Source organism: Emiliania huxleyi, assembly GCF_000372725.1.
Source record: "Emiliania huxleyi CCMP1516 chromosome Unknown EMIHUscaffold_187, whole genome shotgun sequence".
NCBI lineage: Eukaryota > Haptophyta > Isochrysidales > Noelaerhabdaceae > Emiliania > Emiliania huxleyi.
The window spans coordinates 219413-233270 of record NW_005200722.1 but is presented as its reverse complement, the minus strand read 5'-3'; the positions used below and the strand labels follow the sequence as shown (position 1 = coordinate 233270).

The window sequence follows — 13858 nt, the reverse complement described above, 5'->3', positions numbered from 1 at the left end:
CATCAAAAGGGCTCTGGAAAAAAGGGACTGCAATAGAAGACGCCCAACCAATCTTGCTGCGCAAGAACCATACGTCCTCTAAAATTCGCAAGTATGGAAGCGATGCAATGAGAATGTCTTCAGTAGTGGACGCCCCACACCTTCCCTTGCTCCAGCACCGGCGCCTCCGCCGCTCCCTTCGGCGCCATCGCCTTGTCGGGCCCTCTGCGCGCCACCGCCGCCTCCTCGACGACGAGCCGCGCGCGCGTCCGCCGGCCGAGCCACGCGCGATGCAGCAGCAGCAGCAGCAGGCCGCCCAGAAACGACGCGAGCAGCGCGTAGCCCGCGCCGCCGCGCACGACGTTGAGCGGGTTGCCGCTGATCGGAGGGGCGTCGAAGCGGTCCGCCACGGTCACGCGCGCGAAGCAGGCCGCGAGGACGGAGAGGTGGCAGCCGACGAGGCCTACGGGGAGGACGCCGAGACGGCTCGCGGGAGGCGCCGGGCAGGGCGGAGAGACGGCAGCCGACGAGGCCCGCAGCGGCGGCGGTCACGGCGAGCACGCGTGCAGCAGCCGGGTAAGAGGCGTCGCGCCAGTCGGAGGCGTTGCGCCAAGCGGTCGCGTAGAGCGCGCGTGCCTGGCGAGAGCGGCAGCAGATGTGATCTCCTTCCGGTGCGAGGGGAGGGACTCCTAGGGCGCGGTCGCTCTCCCAGCAGCCCGGACCCAGCCCGGACCCCGTGATACGGCCGGTGACAGTGTGCCTCGTGTCGGCTCCCAAGCCAATCGTGTGCAGCGTGTGTGTGTGTGTGGGCCCGTCCTCCGTGCTAGGAGGTGTGTCACACTGACAGACAGACTGACTGACAGGTCGCGTAGAGCGCGCGCGCCTCGTCCAGCGCGGCGACCTCCTCGTCGATGGGCAGCGCGGCGATCTCCGCCTGACCTCGGACCATCGCGCGTCACATCGGGCGACCTGAACCTGCACACGTCCTCGATGGGACAGCGCGGCGTATCTCCGCCTCGGCGCGCTCGGCTAGCCTCGGCTAGCCTCTCCTTGCCTCGGCTACTCTTGGATACTCTGCGCCTCGTAGGCGGTTGCTGCGTGTTCGATGACGGCGACGAACCCGACCGACGCGCCCATCTGGGTCGCGAGCATCGCCATCGTCATCGCCTAGTCATTAGTTATGGTGATGTCAGTCATCAGCACGTCAGGTTGCGATCACACGCCATCGTCCATCGCCGAAGCGGCCAGGTCCCAGCCAGGCCGGTTGGCCTACGGGACATGTCGCCGACGCGTCCTGGACATGTCGCGGACATGTCCCGGTAACGAGAGGCTGGTTGGCCATGATGAGCGCGCTGCCCATGGCGGTGGAGGGGAGGATGAGAAGGACGACCGGGATGGAGCCGAAGAGCATCTTGGGGCAGGAGAGGCCGAGGATGCCTGCTCACGGCCACGGCTGTGAAGAGACGGCTGTGAAGAGACGCGGCTCGCGTCTTGGGGCGGGAGAGGCCGGAGACGGGCAGGCAGAGAGAGGGAGCGAGACGGGCGCGTGTGGTGAGGTATTTGATCAATTGGCCGCGAGTGGCCGGGATCGGCCGGATACCGCCGAGAGTGGCCGAGATAGGACCGAGATTGTCGGAGGTGCCTGTCAGGACGGAGGTCGGCCAGTCCGGTCCTCCACAGAGCACGACTGTCTTGCCAAAGGTGCAGCCGCGCTGCGTGAGCACGAACCGCGCCTGGCAGCGTGGGGGAATCAGAAGAGTCATGAATCATAGAGAGGATGCCAACAATGATATGAGACGGACGGGACGCGCCCGCACGGAGAGGGCCGAGCTTGTCATGCGCGGCTGTGTCTCGGCTGTATCTCGGCGATGCCTCGGCGATGCCTCGGCGATGCCTCGGCGATGTCTCGGCTATGCCTCGCCGCGCGGATGAAGGACGAGTTTGTCTGGCATGCGGCGCGGATCTCGATGCGAGACCCCATCCACCGGCCGATGACCTGCCAAGAGATAGCCGAGAGATAGCCGAGAGACAGCCGAGAGATAGCCGAGAGACAGCCGAGAGACAGCCGAGAGACCGCTGAGAGACAGCCGAGAGACAGCCGAGAGATAGACGAGAGACAGCCGAGAGATAGCCGAGAGATAGCCGAGAGATAGCCGAGAGACAGCCGAGAGACAGCCGAGAGATAGCCGAGAGATAGCCGAGAGATAGCCGAGAGACAGCCGAGAGACAGCCGAGAGATAGCCGAGAGATAGCCGAGAGACAGCCGAGAGACAGCCGAGAGATAGCCGAGAGATAGCCGAGAGACAGCCGAGAGACAGCCGAGAGATAGCCGAGAGACAGCCGAGAGACAGCCGAGAGATAGCCGAGAGATAGCCAAGAGACAGCCGAGAGATAGCCGAGAGATAGCCGAGAGATAGCCGAGAGATAGCCGAGAGACAGCCGAGAGACAGCCGAGAGATAGCCGAGAGACAGCCGAGAGACAGCCGAGAGATAGCCGAGAGACAGCCGAGAGACAGCCGAGAGATAGCCGAGAGACAGCCGAGAGATAGCCGAGGTCCCGTCCACCGGCCGATGGCCTGCTGCTGCAGCACGATGGCGCAAAACTTGAGCAGGCAAGCGACCTGGTTGGGGCGGCGAGGGAGAGGTCGGCAAGGGAGGAGGAGGAGGCGGGGGAAGGGGGATCCGGCAAAGGAGGTGCAGGCGGCGAGGGGGGGGGAGGCGACCTAGGAGCCGAACAACGCGAGTGAGGATGGCGGTCCGCGTGATGGCACTGTCTTGAGCGGGGGCGTGCGACCGACACGGCGAGGGCGACGCCGAGCCAGTACGAGGGCGGCGCGTGCGGGGTGGGGTCTGCAAGCTCCTCCTCGCTCATCACCGCGCCAGTGAGCAGCACGCCGGAGCACACGTAGACGGGGATGCCGGGGATGACCGGGACGAGGAACAGGACGATGCCCTGCGGCAGAGAGAGGAGCCCTTCTAGGGAGTGTCTCGGGAGTGTCTCGGGAGTGTCTAGGAAGGGTCTAGGAAGTGCCTCGCCTGCAGCAGGAAGAGGAGGACCACGAGGCCGAGGGGGAGCCCGGCGAGCACCGCGCTCAGCCAGCAGAGAAACACAACCACAAACTTGGCGACCACGACCGACATGCAGAGGTAGCCCTGGCAGAGGAGGGCGACCTTGCTGCAGACGGAGCCCCAGTGCACTGACAGCTTCGTCAACCGCTCATGCGTCTCTGCGGTGACGATGCCGCCGCGGGACGCCTTGCTCGAGCCGCGCAGCCACCGAGTCGCCTGCTTGCCAGCGAGCAGCAGCGCGTACGCAAGCAGCGGCAGCACTCCGACACAGATGACGAGGGCGACGCACCACTCGTACCTGTTCACAGCCGGAGGTGTGGAGAGCAAGCGAAGGACTGGCGAGAGCGACGCGCCACTCGTACCCGCTCTCGATGTACCGCAGACCGCGCTGCACCCACGCCGCCTCCGCCATCGCTCTTGCGAACGTCTCCCAGCCCAGCGTGCCTCCGACGAGGAGGAGCGCGGCGGCGACCAGGTTGAGCATCGCCACCGAGACGATGTGCGAGAGGCCCATCCCCGCGCCTGTGAGGAGAAGCCACAGCCATAAGATGGAGCTGGTGTAGTACTCAAGCGCACTCCGTCTCCCCCGCGCCGGCGATGGAGGCGGCGACGTACATGCCGAGCCCGGCGACGGAGATGGCGCCTGCACAGCCACACCAATCACAGTCCGAACGAGCTGTACCAGTGAGCACATGCCGAGCCCGGCGACGGAGATGGCGCCGACAAACAGCTTGACGGCGGCGGCGTCGGCCTCTGCGTTGGTCTCGGAGGCGAGCACGCGCGCGAGGAAGCGGCATACCTGGTCATGCGCACAGGAGGAGTCTCATCCGTGTGCGTGTGCTGTTGTGGGTCTCGACTCGTGTGCGTGTTGTGGGTCTCGCGGCACACCACGGCAAAGACGACGAGCGAGATCCCGACCAGCAGCGGGAAGAAGAACCAGCAGAAGGCGGCGTCGTAGCAGTCGATGTCGTTGTACGAGGCGGTCGCGTTGAACGGCTCGCAGCCCAGCCTGCTCAATGATCACTTACTCATTCATCCGTTGTTCATGAGGCGGTAAGGTAAGGGCTCGCCAACCCGGCCTGCATATTCAAGAGCAAGAGGAACTGACCACAAACACGATGATGATTAGAGTCATGTTCATAAGGCCCTCGTCCCCGCCTGCCCTCCCAGTACGCCTTGACCGGCCCACCCCACAAGTTGAGCCACTCCTCGTCCCACCTACGACAAAAAGAAACCCTTCCCAAAAAAAGAAGACGGCGAAGGCGCAAACCAGTCCTCGTCCCACCTACAACAAAAAGAAACCCCTCGGCAAAAAAAGAAGACGCGAAGGCGCAAGCCAGTCCTCGTCCCACCCGGTGCGCAGCCGCGACGCCGGTGGGGGAAGCACCGCCACCCACAGCGCAAAGTAGGTCAGGCTCAGCGCGGCGGCGACGGCGACACTCCTGCAGACGCATCTCTAGATCTTCATCACGTATGCGACCATCGAAGGTACGGAGGTACGCGAGCGCCGCTGGCGGTAACTCATCAGCACGCACCAGCGAGAGGGGCAGGGAGGAAAGGGGGAGAGAGCAGCAACTCATCTGCATCGGGCGTCTCAGGTCCGAGCGGCGGCGGCGACGCGCCTGCTCAGGCCGCGCATGTACGCTGGAGCGGGCGGGCGGGTGACGAGGCCGCGCCGGACCACAAAGGCGGAGGCGGGGATCGCGTAAAAGCCTGAGGGCCAGAGACTCAACGACCGTGACTGGAGTCAGCCGGCCCTGCTGCAGTAGACGCCGTGGCGTGGAGACGCCGAGCTGCAGCGGTGCGAATGGGTAGACGCGCGTCGCCAGCGAGCAGGCGACGGCGGCGAGCAGCACCGCCAGCGCGATGCACAGCCGCCGGACCACCACCATATACGATTTCGTCCATCGATGAGCGTCTAGCATCCAGAGGAGGAGGCAGAGGAGCAGGCAGGCGTCGGCTGCAGCGTACCATGGGTATTTGAGGTCTTCGAGGAAGAGGTAGGTCACATCGCCGAAGCCGGCCACTGAGAAGGCGAGGTTGAGCACGAGCGTCGGCGCCATGACCGAGAGGAAGGTGAGGAGGCCGTCGCTGATGGAGTACGAGTAGTCCGGCGCCCGCTCTTCAGCGCGGCCGCCGCTGCTCGTGTCCATGTCAAAGTCGAAGCGAGTGAAGCGCCGCGTGGTGACGACAGTGGAGGTGGACGAGCTCTTCGCCGTGCCTGGGACGGCGGCGAGATCTCTCGGCCGGTGCGAGAAAGAATTTTACCACCGCGCGCACAACACTGACAAACAAACATTCGCTCTCACCTGGCAACCCTGTCTGCACGTCTCGCGCGCGCGTGAACAGGGCTCCAGGCCCCAAATGACGTGTGAGTGTTAGAGTTGTTTGGTATTGCTAAAAATCTCTCTCAACACTGGGCACGGGATTGCCTGCACGCTACCCGCACTCACGGACTCCATACCCGAAAGAAAGAGAAGGGAGCTCGCGGGAGAGGTGACGAGAGAACTACAGGTAGTGGGGAAGGCAGCCTCGATGGCCATACAGACATGGGTGCGAAACAACGACAAGACCAAGGCACGGGCAGAGGAACGAGAGAAGAATATAGGGTGGATAAAGCGCCTGTTCACGGCATGGAGGGTGAGCCACACCGAACGTACCGAGCGAAGAGCCGAGCGGAAGGAGGACGGGGAAGATGACTCCGAGGAGGACGAACCAGTGGAAATCCAGTTGTCAGATGTCACGATGCATCCGAAGGGGACCCCAGCGCCGGCATCATCCGTAGAGGCACGAGTGTTCGAAGAGAGAGTGGACCTGAGCAACGACATGACTTGGAGGCAAATGATCGGAGTGGGAGTCAGAAATGTGGTCCTTGCGCGAGGGGAGCTCGATAGACTCGAGGGGCCAGGATACGCCGCGAGGAGGACGGAGTTGCGCCGACAGGCGAAAGAAGCCGCGAGAACAAGGGACCGGCAGGTGGCGGCGTCGCAGGACGAGGCAGAAGAGAACAACGCGTCAGAGGAGGAAATGACAAGGGAGAGAACGACGAGAGTGGGACGACCGCGAGGTGGCATGAAGGTTGCAGCGAGAAGCAGCGAGAGACTGCGAAGAGAGATAGGAAGAGGCAGACTCCCTAGGGTGGGCGACGGCTAGCGCACCACACACCTCTCCTTAAAATCCCTGTGTGGTGGCGGCGTGCCGTCCTCCCATCCCTCCCTTGGGTTGTCTGTTTTCTTTCTTTTCTTTGGGCACGGGACTGGCGCGCACTGGCACTAACACAGGTACACCACTGGAGCCGCCTAAGCGACTCCCGCGAGGACGGCGAGGCACTTAGCTCCGTGCACTCGACCGCCCTCGCCGCTGGCAAGCTCATTCACAATCTGCTCTGCGATGGCCGTGTGAAGAACGACTGAGATGCGCTGCTTCTGCAGCCCCAGCCAGCTCTTGGTGGTCCAAGTCACCTCATCGAGGTACTGGGCCCGCGTCAGCTTGTTCTGCAGCACGTTCGCCGCCCCCCAGAGGATCTCGCCGACCCCCTTCCCAAACCCACCGAACGATTCGAACAGCAGCAGCTGCACTTCGACGCCCTTGTCTTCCCTGGCGTAGCGATACTCGCCGCCATAGGACGGCATGCGGCGATCGCCGCCCACTACCCTGCCCCCCCTAGTATGCCATCGACCAGTCCCCTGCCCCCTCTCGCCCTTGCTCTTCCTCTATCCCTCCATTCCCTCGCCCCCATACCCCTCACACTCCCCTCCATCCCCCTCCCCCTCCCCCTCGCCTCCCTCTCCCTCCGCGCGGTAGGAAGAATTCTGGGATGCGACTGCATCTCACAGCAGACTGGCGAGAAAGAATTTAACGAGCCGCAGCACATGCACATGCACAGTGCGTGCACAAAGGCTAGTTCCATTTCAAGATGACACGCTAATCTTGAAAACGCGTCCAACGGAGCTCCGTGTTGCTCCCAGCGCCCTCCCCCGCGCTCCCTGCGGCCATGGCCGATGCTCCTAGTATGAGGGGTCATCTGGCTACCGCGAGCGCGACCCAACTCGTCGACATCGTCCGATGATTGTGCCTCAAAGTCAGCCTCCGGAGGCTATCGTGGGGTCTCGAGCCGGCAGTAGCCGTGACATGTGGTTCCACCACCCCTCGCAGGCTTTGCCTCTGACCGCCCAGTCATGGAAACCTCTAGTCTTTCTTAGAGATTGAGAGGAGTGAGACCTGAAGATTTCAGGGCAGATCTCAGTCTCTAGTCCCGCCCTTGAGATCTCCCAAATCTTCGTCGAGACTTCAGCCACGAAATCTCAGTCTTCCCGTCGCTCGGTGTGAGTTTCTAGAGGAAGCGCGTGAGATCTCAAATGGACAAGATTCCTTTTCGCTTTGGGAGTTTGAGATTTCGATGAGGGGTGGGAGAGACTGAGACTGCAAGCAAGAGAGATTCCGTTTTCGATGCAGAATGCTGTGAACTTCCTCAACCTTCCAACGCCTTTATCTCGCATCGTTCGAAAAACATCACTTGCGGGACCACCGAAATCTACTCGAGTACAAACAAAGTTTGGTATTGCTAAAATCTCTCTCTCTCGAGTATAGGGCAGCGTGACTCGAGATTTGAGATTGAGACTGAAAGAGGCACGCTCGGCTTGCAATGCTTTGCGCCGCCGACACCGTCCATCTCGCCGCCGGCCTGAGGCGGTTCTCCACGAAGCTGTGGCCGCTCGAGAGTGAGGACGAGATCGTCGCGCTTCTCCTCGGCATGGCCCGCTACCCAGTCGACACACCCGACCGCGCAGAGCTCATCGCTGCCGACATGCAAACAAAGCACGCGTCCACGACCATCAACGTCCTCGTCAGCAGCATCGAGAGCGAGGCGGGCATCAGCGCTCTCGTGGATCTTCTCGACCGCAAGCGCTTCCATGAGCAGGAGAAATCCACGCCGCTCCACCTGGTCCCGCAGATTGAGTTCTGCGCCGTCTGCGCTTTGCAAGGGCAGAAGGTGTGCCTTGTGGTCAGCGACGAGCCCGTCCATCCGACCGTATACTGCACGCACGGGCGCTTTGGCGGGCTCCTCTACTGCAAGCGCTGCCCAACTTGCCGCGCCCACCCACCTCGACGAGACCTTGCTAGACTACACCATGCGTCGCGACCCAAAGACCGGCCGCTTCGACGCTGACTCGCTCATCGTTGCTTCGCTTCACCGACAAGTGGGGAAGGGAGCACGAGCTCGTCTGCCTCGAGCCCAAGGACGGCGGTCGAACCTGCTTGTGCTACATCATTGACGGACACATGAAATGCCGGAGGCTGATCTGCGAGAACAGGCGATTCGAGCCGTGAATCAGGGAAGTGTCGCGGACTCGTCTCAACAAGCGTCCATGTTTCTGTAGGAACGCTCGAGTCGTCCACCTCGGTGCACTAGCCACCTACTGGTAGCCCCGCCCCTATACAGTATTCCGGTTTGCAATGTCCTCGTTCCTGTTTGCAATATCCTCGTTCGCGGCATCGGCTAAAGCCTCTCATCTGATTCGGCGTAGACCGCGCGCGCAGCGCGCTCCGTGTTTGCAGACCGCCCTGGCGGACTCGTTTACACATCCAAGCTCAGGCCAGGCGCCGCAGGCCATAAAGAGGAGCGCAGATTAAAATGGCGCCGCAGGCTCCCCGGGCCCCAAATCTCAATCTCAAATCTCAATCTCAAATCTCAGACCCAATCTCCCGGGCCCCAAATCTCAATCTCAAATCTCAATCTCAAATCTCAGACCTCAGACCTCAATCTTCCTGCAGGTCAAACCCACCCAGCCCTTCTAGAAGCTTCGAGGCTCTTATCAGTATTCACACCGCAAATCTCCAAATCTCAGCTCTCAAATCTCTAGGTTGGAAGGCCGTCCAAATCTTCAGTCTCAAATCTTGGATCTCGAGCAAACTCGACCGCAGATTCCTTTTGGTGTGGGAAATCTCATTCTCCAAGTCTCTGGTCTCTAATCTCAAAGTATCCCACCGGAGGCCGAGTGACTGAGGTCTCAAGTCTCAAATCTCTGGTCTCAAATCTCTGGGTAGCACTGTAGACCCGAGTGGAGTCTTTCAAATCTTTAAGCTCTCAATCTCTAAAAAAGACTAGAGATTTCCATTACCCTGACCGCCATCGTTCCCAGGCTACCTAATGGGATGGAAAGGAAGGCTGGGCGAGCGTATAGAAGCGTGCTCGACCTCGTCGTGGCAACCTGCACGGCAGCGCTGGTAGGCGCGATGAGCGTCGTGCCACCTCGCACCTGACCCAAGACGGGTCGCAGGGGCGTCGTACCGAGCGTGTCGAGACCGTGTCCTGATGTGATCTGCACGGGTGAGTCACGTCGGCGTCAAAGGAGCGACGTGCGACCTGTCAGAGCTTGATCTCCGATCTCAGCGGCGTCGAGTCGCCTTCGGCGGCGACAATTTGGTACCTCCCCAGGACGCGCAGAGGCAGCTGCGACCCCGCCGAGTGGACGGCGGCACACCGCGCCACCTGCTGTGCGCCGCCGTCTACTCGGCGGGGTCGCACGTCGCAGCTGCCTCTGGAAGGCACCGAGAGGTGGTACCAAATGGCGCAAATGATCAAAATCAAGGTTTTGTAACGCGATCTGTGCCACTTTGAAATGCAAATGGAACTAAATGGCCTTTTTAACAGCGTTCAAAAATGGTCATACTCTCGAACCTCCACCCAGCGTGACGCGTCACCCTAGACTACCACGTACTCCAAAAGCACACCCCGGTGCGGAGGGGCAGTTTAGGCAGCAAAGCCGAGCAGGTCAACGCGGAGGGGCAGTCTAGGCAGCAAAGCCGTAGCAGGTCAACGTGTAGGGCTTCATCCCAAAGGACGCGATCAGTTCGCCCATCTCCGCGGCCTCCTCCGCCGTGGAGACCAGCTTCGCGTCGTCGGACTTGATGCTCCCGGTGACCATCGCCATGTCGAGGCCGCCGACGAACTGCGTGTACATCTCGGGCTCTTCGAAGATTTCGATCACGAGGGCGGTCGTGCCGTCCGCGTCCCACGCGGCGCTCCAGCTGCGAGGCGGGAGGCGAGAGAGGCGCGTGAGCGAGTCCGAGGGGCGAGACGCGCCGGGCAGGACGTGGGGCGAGAGGCGTGCGGAGCGGCGGGCTCACTTGGTGAAGCCGGCGGCCTTTGCCTTGGACGCGACGTGCTCGTGTGCCGCGTCGACGTCCGCCTTCGTCTTGCCGTCCGCGATGGATTGGAGGGCGCACACGATCATCTTTGGGGCCTCGTCCCAGTCGGACGGGACGCTGACCGCCGTTGCCACGGTGAAGGTCTCCATCGCAAAGTTCTTGACCAGGTCGCTCATCTCCGCGGCCTGCTCCTCGGTGCAGAGCAGCTTTGGCGCCTCGAACTTGATGCTGGCAGAGACCGTCTCGAAGTCGAGCTCGTCCATGAAGGCAAAGTACATGTCGGGCGAGTCGAAGACCTCGGTCACGACGGCGGTGGTGCCGTCCGCGTCCCACGCCGCGCTCCTGGGAGGAAGGGTGGGGGGGCGGGCTGGGCAAGGGGCAAGCGAGGCACGCGAGGGGTGGCGCAGTGGCGCGAGGGCGGCGGCGGCGAGGGCGGCGGCGGAGAGGCGGCGGCGGCGCCAGCTGGTGAAGCCGGCGGCCGCTGCCTTGGACGCCATCTGCTCGTGAGCCGCTTCGACGTCCTCCTTCGTCTTGCCGTCCGCGATGGTCTGCATAGTGTGCACGACCATCCTGGAGGCCTCGGCGGGCTTCAAAAAGCACTTGCAGCAGCCGCCCCAGGATTTCTTCTGCTCGGGTGGCTTGACCTCGGGCTCGGGCTCGGGCTCGGGCTCCTCCGCGGCCTTCTCTAGGGCCTTCTTGGCCTTGTATTCGTTCTTGAGCTTCTTCATGTACGCAGTCGACGGCTTCGGCTCTTTCGGAACACAAGGGGTCATCGTCTGCGGCAAAGGGAAAGTTGGTGAGGTGCGGCGGCTGTGGGTGGGGTGCACGGCCGGGGCGACGATGGTGCTAGCGCTCGTCGGCAGCGGCGAGCAAAGGAGGCGCACCTTCCTGTGTCTTGGCGCTCGAGGTTCAGGGGTCGGTCACAAGGCGCTGCCGGCGGTTTTTTTATTGCCCTCTTGTCCGTTCGAACACGGCACAGGGTAGCAAAATCGCCAGACGCGAGACCGCAGAACAATCCTTGGCAGTCCTTCGAGTGATTGTGAGTGTGTGTCGCTCGAGCGTGCCGTCCTCTCCTGTCCCGCATCCACCCATACCGCGTTGGTGTCCAGTCCGAGCCTGGCTGTTCTTCACCTTCCTACCTACCTACCGGGTGAACCCAACCACGAGATAGAGCTCATGTCTGTGCATGGAGAAAGCTAGAGCCCTCACAACAGTTGCTTGCCCTGTTGCCCACCCCCCCCACTTCCCTGGTATCCCTGCCTATAGATAACGGACGGTGTGGCTCCATCCCCACATTGAGCAATGAGGAGGCTGTGGAGCTTGTGCGCAGCGGGCGCAGCGCAGCCGGCGCCATCACCTACGGCTGGCTCTCTGCTGGTGACCCGGATGCCGGATCCTACGGGATTCGGCTGGCGGGGCGTGCGTCGCGACGCTGCAGGGCCATGGCGGCGACGTGCTCGCGCTCTCGCGCTGTCGTCGGGACCGGCACAAACTCTACTCGGGGAGCGCGACGACAAGTTGATCAAGGCGTGGCGGCTGAATGAGGGCGGCGGCCGCCGGGCATGCGTCCTCATACTCGCACTCGCTCCCAAGAAGCACGAATCTCAAGTTGTGCTCTCATCCTGCGCCTTCCTTCTCCCAGCATGTACTCGCGGCGCTGCGCTAGGCGCTGCGTTTTTTCCCGCGGCTGTGTGGGGGCCGGCCAAAGAAAGAAAGAAAACAGACAGCCCAAACGAGGGATAGGGGAGGAGGACAGGGTCCCCACCTGCACGAGCAGGATTTTGGAAGGACGATCAGGGGGACAGGTGGGGCTCTCCTGCTCCTGACCTAGGGACAAGACAGGCTCGCAGCGCGGTGCACGGTGGGATCCCAACTCCACTGGCGGTCTCATCTCAGTCTAGCGACCTGCCTCCAGCTTCTCGCTGGCAGTCTCTCACTACCACAGGCACACTGACACAGGGTGGCAGGGGCGGCGGCATGAGTCTCCACATACCATGCGGGCCTCGCTAGAGGTGCGGCGTGCGGCCTGAGGGGGGTGCCTGTGGCCGGCCGGTTTCTTTTATTTCAGGCCGCAGATTCTTTTCGAGTTTGTAAAATTCTTTCGTGCCCATTGTAAAGAAAGAAAGAAAACGGACAACCCAAGGGAGGGATGGGAGGACGGCACGCCGCCACCACACAGGGATTTCGTGCCCAGTATAAATAAATAAATACAACGGACACGCCAAACGAGGGGTGGGAGAAGGACAGGGTCCCCACCTGCACAAGCAGGATCTTGTAGGACGATCAGGGACACAGGGGAACGGGAGCGGGGAGCGCATCGCGACACGGAGGGGGGCTGGGCAGGGGGTTCACCCTCACGACAGGAATCCCATCTCTCGTATAGGACAGGTTGCACCCGGCGGCACGGGGGCAAGCGCGGGCCTCCTACTGGTTGCGCTCTCCTAGTTCTCCTGCTCCTGACAAGGGACAGCGACAGGCTCGCAGCACGGTGGACTCCCTATCCACTGGCGATCTCTCTCGACTAGCGACCTTCCTCCGACGTCTCACCGGCAGTCTCTTCTACCACAGGCAGACTGACACGTGGGTGGCAGTGGCGGTGATAGGAGTCTCCCACTCTGTGGGCCTCGCTAGAAGTGCGCAGTGTTGTGCGAGCAGTGCATTGTTAAATTCTTTTCGAGTTCGAGCGCGAATGGCCGGCGGTACATCAGCATGCCTCCCTGCTCGCGCCCCCTCCTCTTCCCCTGCGCACGATGCATCAGCGCGATCCACGTCTCGCGCCACCGACTCGCGCGTGCTCCCTCCCACCGTCCCATCGCGGCACCATCTCGTCATCATTTCAGCGGCGGGCGTGTCAGCGCCTGTCGTTATTGCCATCACTCGCGCGCTGAAGGGTCGCTCTGCCTTGCCCCGCCAGGCTGCTGGCACTTTGGCTGCCGCGGCGTCCCATGTCCTCTCCTTCGATACAAGCGCTCTCGCAGGAGGTCGTGAACCGCATCGCCGCGGGCGAGGTGATCCACCGGCCCTCCAGCGCGCTCAAGGAGCTGCTCGAGAACTCCCTCGACGCCGGCTCCACCTCGATTTCGGTCACCTCCAAGGCGGGCGGGCTCAAGCTGCTGCAGATCAGCGACAACGGGCACGGCATCCACCGCGCCGACTTCCCGCGCGTATGCGAGCGCTTTGCCACCTCAAAGCTGCGCGAGTACGAGGACCTGTCGCAGATCGAGACCTTCGGCTTCCGCGGCGAGGCGCTCGCCTCGATCTCGCACGTCGCGCACGTCTCCGTCACCTCCATGACAGCCGACGCGGCGTGTGCGCACCGCGCCTCCTTCTCGGACGGGCTCCTCGTGCCGCCGAAGCCCGGCGAGCTCACTGCTCCCTCTCACCTCACCCCTCCACTGCCCACCCACCCACTGCTCGCCACTGCTCACCCCTCCACTGCTCGCCACTGCTCACCCACCCACTGCTCACCACTGCTCACCCCTCCACTGCCCACCTCACCCCTCCAGGCGAGCCCGCCGAGCCGCGTCCCTGCGCCGGCACGCGCGGCACCACGAATCCGGTGGAGGACATGTTTTACAACGTGCCGATTCGGCGCGCCCCAATAAAGGGGCCGGCAAAAAGTACTCAAGGCTGCTGCAGGTGGTGCAAAAAAAAAAAA

General features: G+C 62.6%; 4 protein-coding genes across 4 annotated transcripts in view; 1 reads left to right on the top strand and 3 right to left on the bottom strand.

Annotated features, from left to right (window-relative positions):
* Positions 1-119: 119 nt before the first annotated feature.
* EMIHUDRAFT_233063 (hypothetical protein) lies at positions 120-928 on the bottom strand (the record flags this gene model as incomplete). Its single annotated transcript, XM_005782737.1, has 2 exons — positions 120-442; positions 841-928. The coding sequence occupies 2 exons, from the start codon at positions 926-928 to the stop codon at positions 120-122; spliced, it is 411 nt and encodes a 136-aa protein (XP_005782794.1).
* Positions 929-1038: 110 nt separating this feature from the next.
* Positions 1039-5799, bottom strand: EMIHUDRAFT_456623 (hypothetical protein; the record flags this gene model as incomplete). The annotated part of the gene is made up of 11 exons (XM_005782736.1): positions 1039-1146; positions 1304-1416; positions 1604-1712; positions 2774-2932; positions 3037-3346; positions 3411-3847; positions 3937-4057; positions 4207-4266; positions 4401-4490; positions 4777-5269; positions 5793-5799. The coding sequence occupies 11 exons, from the start codon at positions 5797-5799 to the stop codon at positions 1039-1041; spliced, it is 2007 nt and encodes a 668-aa protein (XP_005782793.1).
* Positions 5800-9688: 3889 nt separating this feature from the next.
* EMIHUDRAFT_442553 (hypothetical protein) lies at positions 9689-10961 on the bottom strand (the record flags this gene model as incomplete). Its single annotated transcript, XM_005782735.1, has 2 exons — positions 9689-10080; positions 10180-10961. Coding segments are annotated over 2 exons (1103 nt in total), but the record flags the coding sequence as incomplete, so codon positions are not given.
* Positions 10962-13145: 2184 nt separating this feature from the next.
* Positions 13146-13858, top strand: part of EMIHUDRAFT_468418 (hypothetical protein) — a gene marked incomplete at its 5' end in the record, with an annotated part of 5164 nt that continues 4451 nt past the window's right edge. Inside the window, 2 exons of the mRNA XM_005782734.1 lie at positions 13146-13509; positions 13707-13820. Of these exons, the coding sequence (XP_005782791.1) occupies positions 13146-13509; positions 13707-13820 (478 nt within the window). The remainder of the gene's footprint in view (positions 13510-13706; positions 13821-13858) is intronic.